This window comes from Perca fluviatilis, chromosome 16 (assembly GCF_010015445.1).
Source record: "Perca fluviatilis chromosome 16, GENO_Pfluv_1.0, whole genome shotgun sequence".
Lineage (NCBI taxonomy): Eukaryota > Metazoa > Chordata > Actinopteri > Perciformes > Percidae > Perca > Perca fluviatilis.
In genome coordinates, this window is record NC_053127.1 from 24,235,924 (window position 1) to 24,246,581 (window position 10,658).

At 41.8% G+C, this 10,658-nt stretch overlaps 2 protein-coding genes across 2 annotated transcripts; one reads left to right on the forward strand and one right to left on the reverse strand.

Moving 5' to 3' along the window:
* Positions 1-1,685: 1,685 nt before the first annotated feature.
* On the forward strand, positions 1,686-7,448 carry ppm1nb (protein phosphatase, Mg2+/Mn2+ dependent, 1Nb (putative)). The gene is made up of 6 exons (XM_039777248.1): positions 1,686-2,445; positions 2,745-3,316; positions 4,981-5,098; positions 5,848-5,962; positions 6,056-6,119; positions 6,230-7,448. Exons 1-6 carry the CDS (start codon positions 2,040-2,042, stop codon positions 6,245-6,247), a joined length of 1,293 nt encoding a protein of 430 aa, XP_039633182.1. The 5' UTR covers positions 1,686-2,039; the 3' UTR covers positions 6,248-7,448.
* A 748-nt stretch (positions 7,449-8,196) lies between these two features.
* On the reverse strand, positions 8,197-10,228 carry LOC120543885 (potassium channel subfamily K member 13). Its single transcript, XM_039777247.1, has 2 exons — positions 9,643-10,228; positions 8,197-9,515 (listed from the first exon to the last, which is right to left on the reverse strand). The coding sequence occupies exons 1-2, from the start codon at positions 10,025-10,027 to the stop codon at positions 8,518-8,520; spliced, it is 1,383 nt and encodes a 460-aa protein (XP_039633181.1). The 5' UTR covers positions 10,028-10,228; the 3' UTR covers positions 8,197-8,517.
* Positions 10,229-10,658: the final 430 nt, after the last annotated feature.

A 10,658-nucleotide genomic window follows, 5' to 3' on the forward strand; every position in this document is an offset into this window, starting at 1 on the left:
GCCAGTTGGTGGCCGACCTGCACCCAGAGGCCTTCACATGCTGCCACATTAGTGGAAAAAAAAGCTTTTCCTGTAAAATTCATCACCAGACAGGATCAATAAGAACACAACCAAGTAGGCAGTAGGCTGCTGTCTCCTCTAGCATTTATGACAAACTAATTACTTTACAATAGAGCTTGAATCAATAACACAGCATACTCTAATAGAAAAGTGATTGAGATGCTTCATTTATTACATTTTAAATGCATGCCACAAAGACACGCAGACATTTTTCTCTGCAGAGTTCATTATGTGAGAATGATATACTGTAGCCTTTCATTTCAGCTCCTGCCATGCAACACTATAAGTCCCATCTAATAGTTAAGATATTGATTCATTTTTTAATTTGCTTAGAAGTAGCTGTTACCATGTCTACTGTCAATTACAGTATATCCAGCTTATTGTTACAAGTATAATAGATAATGTATGGTACAGACTATTGTAGAGGACATTTATTAGCACTATATGTGTACTGTTGTTATGTGTACATTGCATGTCCTTCATATTGGTTTGCTAAAATTCCTCTTGATTAATAATGTTGCTTCAGAATGACGTGGCTGCTCAAATTCATGAACAGCTGTAAATAAAGATATTATACTGCTTATTTTAGCCATGCATAATAACTATATATTTAACTACAATTTTTCAGATGTAAGAGTGTATCATGTTCTTATATCTCCTGGGCATTTGAAGCACAAAATTTTTTTGTTTCTATTGTGTGAACATTTGCAACAAGTTGCTTTAACACCGCCATGAGGGGTGAGTTTAATTAGATGTTTGAAACAGTTTCTCCATTCTTTCCTGCATGGGCACAGTAGCAGGACTGGCAGAGTGTCAGCCCCAACATCAAAGAATGTGGAGAATTACAGAGAGAGGTGATGTCATCCTGGCTGACTCGACAGATTTAAGCAGCTATTTGGGGTATGGTGCCAAACAAAACAGCTGTAAGTCATGTTGTGATTACATGCATAATCATGCAAATCCAAAATCACATTTCTGCTTCTTCACAATAAAATGAACAGCCAAGACATGCCGCAATTTTTGCCCCTTTATTTGTTTTTGATTTTGATCATTTACAAAGATTTTGATAGCATGTTTTAGTACAAAGTCTTTGGGTTTTCTTAAATAATATCAATCACAAAAAAATAAATGATAAAATAATACAAACATAATCCAAGTTTGGTGCACATGGTAATATTTGTATTACATTGCAGACATTGTAGATACAAAAACAGTCCAACCCTGAGTCCAATCTGACTCATAATTAAAGGAGAAATTCAGCTCGGATTTCTGTTTTTAGTTGGTGGAGTCATGGATCCCTGCAGAGGTACAGTACATGCACTGTCACCATGTTTAGTGTATACAAGTGAAATATCAGTTTAAAACATCTGTGTGCATATTGAAAACAAACCTCTTCTTCCCACTGTCAGTAACACTCTGTGCTAAATGGCTGACAGTCCTGTAATCCACAGCAGAGGCAGCCCATAATCCGAACCGATCAGAAATTAAGATTACCAAACATGTGGGAGGGGCAGAGCTGCTGATAGGAGGACGGTGAGAGAGGGGGAGCTCAAACATGACTGTGGCGATGCAAGCTAAACAGGGATTGGTGCACAAAAATAGCCAGCCAGTCACAGCGGAGGCAGGGAAAATAACAAGGGGAGAGCTGGTGACAGAGGGAAGAGCCAAAAGCAAGAAAGAAGGTTGAAATCACAGTAGCGCAGAGGAGAGACAAAACAAGGAGGAGAGGAAGGATGAGTGGAGGAAAAGGCGCTGATCAGTGAGGTCTCCAGAGAGGAGAGAAGAGAGCAAGGAGATGAGCAGGAAGAGGAGGGTGAGCAGCCAGCACTGAGAACATCCATCAGCTCAGCCAGCCATGCTCTGAGCCCTGGAGCAGCAGGGCTACGCAGACACTGCACAGGCCCAGCAACAGGCCCAGCCACAAACACCGGGCCAGGGATAAAAGAAGAGTCCACTCACATCAGCTGTTCAAAAGAGCCATGAGGACAGCCAGGAAGGGCAGCGTGGAGATGCCTGCATTTATGCGGCAGCTAGTGAAAGAGACAGAGAAGAGGGTCAGCTCTTTCTTCAAAGGGGGCCGTGGAGGAGCAGCAGAGGGAGAGCAGCCAGGGGATGGGGAGAGGGAGGAAGTCATCACCAGCCCCTACCTGGACCGGCCGGTCCTGGACAAGCTAACCGAGGAAGGCTGTGCCCGATGGGGCCTTACATACGCCCTGGGGAGCATGCAGGGCTGGAGGGCCAACATGGAGGACTTCCATAACTGTGTGCCACAGCTGGGTGGGGAGCTGGCCGACTGGAGCTTCTTCGCTGTGTTCGATGGTCATGCAGGCAGCTCAGTGGCACAGTACTGCTCCCAGCACCTTCTGGGTCAGATCCTGGCCACAGGTGAAAAATATGCAACTGAAAATGCATGAATGCATTAAAAAGATTTAATTAGTGGTGTGGTATGATGTTATCTTTTGTTATTGTAATGATGCTCAGCTATGTTTAAGATATTCTGATCTTGAAACATTTTTTTTTCCTGGAGAAAAGGCTCTTATTATAGTGAAAGGGAGATGATTTTTCCCTGTTATCATTTCTCATTGGATTCTGCAAATATCTATCATATTCTATGTAATGGTGTTTGTTATGCTGTATTCAGACTACACAAAGTATTCCAGCATTATATCTGTTGGTGCACACAGGTGGGATGAGATCAGAGGACGACCCTGAAAGGGTGAAAGGAGCCATCATCGAGGGCTTCTTGCAGACAGACAAGCACCTGCTCTCTGTGACACGTCGAGAAGGCTGGGAGAGAGGTGGTACCACTGTGGTGGCCACTCTCATCTCACCATATTACATCTACTTCGCCAACTGCGGTGACTCGAGGGCCGTGCTGTGCCGGTCTGGCCAGGTTTGCTTCTCCACTGAGGACCACAAACCTTACAACCCTCTGGAGAAAGAGCGCATTGAGAGTGCAGGCGGTTCTGTGTCCATCCAACGGATCAACGGCTCCCTGGCAGTGTCCCGTGCTCTGGGGGACTTCAGCTACAAGGGAGCAGAGAACCGGACGCCCACCCAACAGATGGTGTCACCAGAGCCAGAGGTGTGTGTGGTGGAGCGCTCACCAGCTGATGAGTTCCTGGTGCTCGCCTGCGACGGGGTGTGGGACACCATCAGCAACGAGGATCTGTGCGCCTTTATCCACAACAGGCTGCGTGTCTGCACTGACCTGAGGGACGTCTGCACTCAAGTCATAGACCTCTGTCTCTATAAGGTCAGAACCTGCTGCTTAAAACCAGTTTGAATGTTATCTTAGTCCCTTTTAGGGCCCTTCTACATGTTTGGTAGTTTAACTGGCAAATCCTTTAAACTTATTATAAACCCAAAACACAATGTCACTGTGAAACTGTGTTACATCATTTTTAATGGGCAGTGGATTGTATGTTATGACATAATCCCTTAAACTGTGACTGTGTTGAATTGATTTGGCTTGATCTAAAAACTGCCGGGGTCATTCCAGCTTTTAAGAAAAGAGCCCAGCTTTATGAAGGTAACTCTGGGACAGTTTCTATTTGTTTGATAGTTACACACACCAAATCAATCACGATCAATCTTCTTTATCACTTCCACTCAGACTGGCAACACACTCACACCAGTCGCACCATTTCTTATATCTAACTTTTCTATCCAACAGCTTTGATTAGACAAGTGGACCTTATTTTTCTTGTGAATATAGATGTTCTGAAGACTTTTTGATCTGGTTATATATTTCATATATATTACATACAGTATTGAATGCCACGACTTGTTTACAAAGAGAAGAGCAGTGAGAATGAACCAAAACAGTAAAGTTGTGTGCCAGAAAACAAAACAATTCAATTAAGATCAAATCACTTTATTTATCCCCTGCGGCAATTCAAAAGCACGAGGATTAGTTCTGACAAGTAGAAAATATAATAAATACACACAATGCCATATACCATACGAATAATGTGAAAGATGCTAAAGGACAATGAAAAAATAGAAAAACGGCTCTGACTTCTGCTAGAGCTTTGGTTCTGTCTCGTTTACACTGTGGCTGCTGTTCGTATAATAGTGTGACAGACCACCTTAAAATAGACTGCAGGGGTGTCAGAACTGGTTAGATGGGATAATTTTGGGTTCCTATGAGGACTCATTTCAGCCACTCTCAGTCTGAGTGTCTGACGATTGAAGGTTGATGTTCAAGAACATATCATTGATAGTCATACCGTCCTCATACATAAAGAATAATTTCATACCAATGAGGGAGAATAATTATTCCACTACAGCCAGATCCACTCATATTATAGCTGCTAGATTTCAGGGTGTTTAGTGAAGGATATTTTTTCACTATGCAGTAGCTAATCTGTAGAATAAGGTAATTATTAGGGGAAACACAATAAAGCTATTCAGCAGAAAAGCTTTATTTTGTTAAAATGCACCCATAATTTATTTGATGCATATCCTTTACCTTAGTAAGTGAAACAAATCCCCTCTAGAAAGTCATCCCCTATTTAAAAACAAGGTTCACAGAACCGCAAGGTAATTAATAATATCAATTAAGTTTATTGTCTATCTTGTATTAATAGTCAAAGAAACACATCAGGATAAACATGGACCACATGTGCACATACTAACATCCATGCTGCACTCTGTTTGGACGTCATGTCCATCATGTCACTCTGTTATGTAACAGGGCTTCAGCTTGGATATATGCACAATGACCTCAAAATGTCACAGCTTCTCTCATGCTTCATTGACATTTCTTTGCTTCACCTCATCTGTGAGGTGACTTTGGGGTGAAAATGATATATCTCTAAAACCGTTCACCCAGGATGTTATAATGTTTCATATGTTGACTTTTGTAAGGTCAGCCAGCATTACTCACCTTCACTGATGCCACTTTTCGCTCTGCAGGGCAGCTTGGACAACATCAGCATCATCCTGCTGTGCTTCCCTGGAGCCCCCCAGCTGTCAGCAGAGGCATTACACCAGGAGGCTGAGCTGGAGGACCTGCTGGAGTCTAAAGTAGCAGGTGTGTGGGTTATAATGATACACAGGGTGTGCAGTAGGCAATGTACTGTCGTATAAGGCACTTGGAGACCTTGTTTTGTCATGGTTTAATGTCCTGACACTTTTCAGATTTCCTGGTTTAGGGTTTTCAGATGAAGCACATTGACTCTTCTGTACTTGTCCTGGTTTATGAGGGCAGACACAGACGTGGGGGCTGCACGGCTCTAACAATTTATGTAACGCAAATCAATACCTCTCTTTTACCAGTTCTCCGTTTCAAGTATAAGGTTGTGATATTCTATTTGTTTCTTGTTGTACTCAAAAAAATACATGAAAAGACCAAAATGACCAATGAATTGATCCTACTGACAATAACAAGTGTTGTCTGTGTTGCCAGAGCCTGATATAGATTCTTGCTTTCTGCCAGAGCTCCATTATTGCCAAAAACACATCAATGAGCCACGAATATGGGCACTATAGTTTATTTTGAGTCAATCATACGTGTACTGTCCTTAAGTGGCAAATAGAACACCAAATCTTTTTTAATCTGCAGCTGAAAATAGTCCCCAATAAATGCACTATTTATACCTGTTTGAATAATCTTTGCTAAAATCTACATTGTTTGGTCTTTTCATGGTTGACAGTTTGTTGACAATAATTAAAGTCTTATTCTTTACCCTGCATGGAAAACGAAAGAAAGAATTGTAAGAAACTTTCCAAATGTGCTTATGTTTTTTTTTTTCTCTCTGTTTTTGTTTAAATAACTGTCAGAGATTTATGATGAGCTGTGTGCCAGAGGGGAGGAACCTGACCTGCTGTCTGTCCTCACAGTCCTCGCATCCACTGTCATCCCTGGATTACCACCAGGTGGAGGCATACAGAGCAAGTATGAGACGCAAATGTAGTTTATGTGTATGCTTGGGTGCACCTATATACTCTGTATTGTGAAATTACACATTGTTACTTCTATGTTTTGCAGAAGGAACTGCATTATTTCGGCTTACTATCAACAAAGAGAAACTCACAAGCCCACACTACCAAATGTGAGTACAAACTACACATCTGTCCCATTCTAACCATCAGAAGACATGTTATATCCTTCACTATGCACAGTGCATTCACCATTTGTTTCTCCCATTACCTATCTGTTCAGGGCCTGGGAGGCTCCTGAGAGGCCCGGCTGGACTCCAACCATCCATGGAGGGGCTGTAATTAATGCCAATATTAAAACAATTTTCTTCATGTGTGCACTTTGACAAAAAGGGAGAGGATGAACAGACAGGGGTGTTTGTTTACATCATACTAGCAAGCAACATCTTGTCATAACAAATACAATGCAAAAAGAGATATAATAAAGCCTGATACATTTTATATTTATACAAGAAGGACATTTTGTAAAACGTACTCAGAGACACTGATCCAGCAACAAACCTCTGCCTCATATTCAGTGAACAGAAGATACAGATGATCATTTCAAATGTCTGTAAAACTGAATAACAACCAGCTGTGATATTGTATATTTTCATTAGATAAAATAAGGAACATACATATGTAGAGTTGTATTTTAAAGATGATAATTTAAGAATAGATATAATAAAATGATAATTTTTAAGAATTTCCGTTTGCCTTTCCTTTCCAGGAAGGAAAAATGTGTTAGCCAAAGGCTGGCATGCAGCTAACATTTATCCATTTGTTTTAATAGGGAATGTTAACAGTGCTAGTGGCTATGCAGAACGTGACAGGCAAAAAATCCACTAAAATAAATGTTTAATTCTACTAATAAAATCTCAACACACGCTTAGTCAAGAAAAAACTAAATTTCACACATAATCTAAACTCCTTTTGAAGAGGTGTTGTCTTTAAACATGAAGAATAGGATCCACTTGGCTGAAGTGATTGTTTGGAAAATTAGATATTTGTTTAAATAATTTAATAAATGATTATCAAAAATAATGAAAAACATCATGTTGCAGTTTGATTGTGACCAAAAAATCTAAACTAAAAGTATCCAATAATTGGCCAAATACCCTAAAATATTTATTTACTGACCAATTAAAATAGATTTTACATGAATAAGTTGTGTGTGTACACAGTTTTTGCAATTCCTCCTATATATTAACCATATTTCTAAACATTTTCTTCAATACAGTGTATGTGAAATGTGTTTTTTCCCCTAAGTTTAATGATATGTACTGTGCTGCCTTATTCATTTTTTATATAGTGATAAAACAAACAGCATAAGAACTGGTCAGTTTCAGGATGGGTCATTTTATCTGCATCATATACTGCATTGTTGTATTTTTTCAGTAGTAATATTACATGTTAAGAGTCATCACTGTTTTAAACCTAAATAAAGAATATTTGACTTGCAACTTGTAGTATTTTTTCCCACAATAACTCACGAAAGAAATGAGTAACAGTGAAGACAATTTGTCAAGCGTGACCACTAGAGGAGATTGGATGATTTTGTCTCAATGAGAAAGCTTTTCTCCTCGCACATCATCCCAAGCACTGATGAAAACCTATAGAAGATACAGAACATCACATCATGGATTAAAATGGGTTTTGTTGCATAGTAAAGGATCTCCTCCAGCTCGCTGAGGAGAGCCTGAATCTTGCTCACCGCTCTGTTGATGTGATCCTGTGACTATCTGTATAGCACTGATTTACGTAAGGACGTCCTCTACAAGCCACGTTTGATTAGATGAGCTCTATTGAAAACCCTGGATCTCAGCGCTCTTTCATGACTACTATGAATTTCAATGACATGCATTGATGAAACAAGATGGGCAACTTGTGAAGAATCAACAAATTAAAATGTCTCTTACTCTGTGCTTGTGATCTCCTGTAGTGCGTCTATGGCACTTTGTTTGAATACAAATCACATTTCAAATGTTTTATATATGCAGCTAATTATCTGAGGAGGAGACTGTAGATATTGTGTTTATGTCTGTATGTCCACTAATACTGACTACCACCTCACATTCAACCATATTTATTGAGGAGCTCAGGGGACATGTGCAGCACTCTTAAATCAGCAGTCCCCTGTAAGTGGTCCTTCACTGCTTCTTTCATTTGATTGCTTTCGAATGAGCCAATCACTTCAGGACATCAGTCCCCTCTTCACAGTGGTGTTGAATTCTTTGAATTCTATTCGTCTTTCTGCTCTCTTTTGCTACGCAGAACAAAATGTAAAATGTCAATTATTTGATGTCCAGAATTCACGGTGGAGGTCTACTATTATCTGCATAGACTTCCACTGAAATTGCTCAGAGAGGCGCTGAACAAATGCTAGTTATAGGGAAAATATGTTCTCAGAATTTGGTTTTGTCATAGAGACGATAGATTTTCTCTAAATCACTCGGTAAGGAAAAAGGTTGGATTAGGGCTCCAATATAGAGAGCTCAAAGTAATGACTACAAGAATGACATCTCAGTGATGCTACCTATCCACACTGGTTTCCTGTAGGCGATTATTCATAATAGCCAAGGCCCCTACACCACCAGAGAATCCATTTTGATGGCCGTAGCTCTGCCGTGGGCCCTGATGAGCTGTTTCGCTCAGCTGCTTCTGCAGCAGTGCCAGAGACACCCTATTGGACACCATGAACTCATTGACGGAGATCATCTCTCCTGACAGACGCCGGCCCGCGGCCATTGCACCTGCATCCGTCTCACTGTCACACACTGTCTCCACCGAGCCGTCCCTGCAGAGGTGTCTTCCTGCAGGGCAGCGGGATGACATGGGCTGCACAGTGTTGCGTTTTAAGCGTTTTTGTCTGAGGTGTGCAGGCGGACGCAGGCGGTTGGGATTTTTTTTCTGCAGGCAGGGGCAGCAAAGCCACCGGCAGCCATTTCTAGAGCAGGAGCAGGGCCGATGCCGCCCCGAGCAGACCAGCTTACCCACGATCCAGGTTAGAGTTTGCTTGATGATAATAGAAATTACATTAAAGAGTGAGTAGATACAACACACCCCCATTAAGATGAAAAGGCAGTTCCCAAGCCGGTAGGCCTCCTGAGACTCATACTGCTGTCTCTGACTGCTCACCAGGTCCCCGAAGCCAATGGTGCTGAAGGCCACAAAACAGAAGTAGAGGGAGTCCACGTAGCTCCAGTTCTCCATGGAGCTGTACAGAGTGGAGGCACTGCACGCAATCACTACCGATGCAACACCCAGGATCAGCATCACGTAATAGACTGACGGTTTCCAGCCTTCCAGGCTGTCCTCCTCACCGGACGACTCCTCCCTGCTTGACACCAACCCAACTCCAGCACACCTTAGCCGACGCTCATGACACCAGCGCATGATGTAAGCTAACATCGTGATGATCCTCTCCAGGAAGAGGTTAAAGAAGAGGATGGTTGCAGCACAGCCGATGAGACCATAGAAGATTAAGAATATTTTTCCAGCTATGGTCGCCGGTGTGGTCATGCCAAAGCCTGGAAAAGCGAGAGACAAAATAATAGGTTAAAAGGTCATGGTTTGGGAGTTGGTATCCCATAAGAATAATCCTAGTCTAACTTTCAATTTAGAATCTAAGAAAAACCAAAAAACATTAAGGCTTACCAATAGTGGAGACCACTGTGCCCACAAAGTAGAAGGCTCCAGAAAAGTCCCAGCGGGGCCTAAGCGTGTCCACTCTGATCCCAACTCCGTTTGCTTCCTCATACTGTCGCAGGAGAGTGTGCAGGGCACCCAGGTTGACCCTGTATCTCTGGGTGAAGTTGTCCAGCTGCTGTTTCCAGAGGCGGCGGGCACGGAGCTCAAAGGGGTGTTCCAGGGCTGAGAAGATGGCCGCCCCACACAACAAGTACAGCAGGATGAGCCCAGCCAGGAGGCAGAAACGGGCATTGTCTTCATTCATGGGTGCCTTGGGGCAGCAGCAGCCACCAGCAGCCCTCCTCTGAGCCATGAGCACAGCAGCAGCACAGATACACCACTGCAACAGCATGCACCGCCTTTGCCAGTGCTGCCAAGTCACACACTCGCAGTATGTGTTACATGCATCACCCGCCACACAACATACAGGCACTGGCTATATAGAACACTTTTAGTTTAAATATACTGCAAAACATTTGGCTCTAAAATTGCTGCTAAAAGTCTGCACATCACTTGAAGGTTACTCTGCTGCTGTAATCATTTAGGAGGACAATTACACATCTGAAGACAATAGCCTGTGAGAAAACAAAAAGGATATATTACGTATTATATTTATATATATATATATATATATATTTTTTTTTTGCATTACTGTATATGCTTTATTTTTTCCCTTTATGTATACAAAATTATTTCAACCATAAAAATCTGACTGAAAACATGCTACGTTTTGGTCAAAACACTAAATTCATGAAAACATTTTAGTCAGTAGCAGTTTATATGTAATCCACTCACATATCAAGTAGTTAAAGTTTAAAGTTACAAAAAAAAAACACATAGTACCTGGTCTCATTAATAGTAATGTCCGTTCCCTGAGCACTGCCGGTCTGCTGTTCTCATTCCATGGATCTGCTGAAAAATGACCAGCTATCTGATGTTTCATCTGTCACACACTTACATCATCATCCCCTGCCCAACCCCTC

Coding starts and splice junctions, on each gene's coding strand:
- ppm1nb (XM_039777248.1), top strand. CDS start 2,040: ATGAGGACAGCCAGGAAGGGCAGCGTGGAGATGCCTGCATTTATGCGG. Junction 2,446..2,744: donor GGGTCAGATCCTGGCCACAG/GTGAAAAATATG, acceptor TGGTGCACACAG/GTGGGATGAGATCAGAGGAC. Junction 3,317..4,980: donor TAGACCTCTGTCTCTATAAG/GTCAGAACCTGC, acceptor TTCGCTCTGCAG/GGCAGCTTGGACAACATCAG.
- LOC120543885 (XM_039777247.1), bottom strand. CDS start 10,027: ATGCTGTTGCAGTGGTGTATCTGTGCTGCTGCTGTGCTCATGGCTCAG. Junction 9,516..9,642: donor CACAGTGGTCTCCACTATTG/GTAAGCCTTAAT, acceptor TCGCTTTTCCAG/GCTTTGGCATGACCACACCG.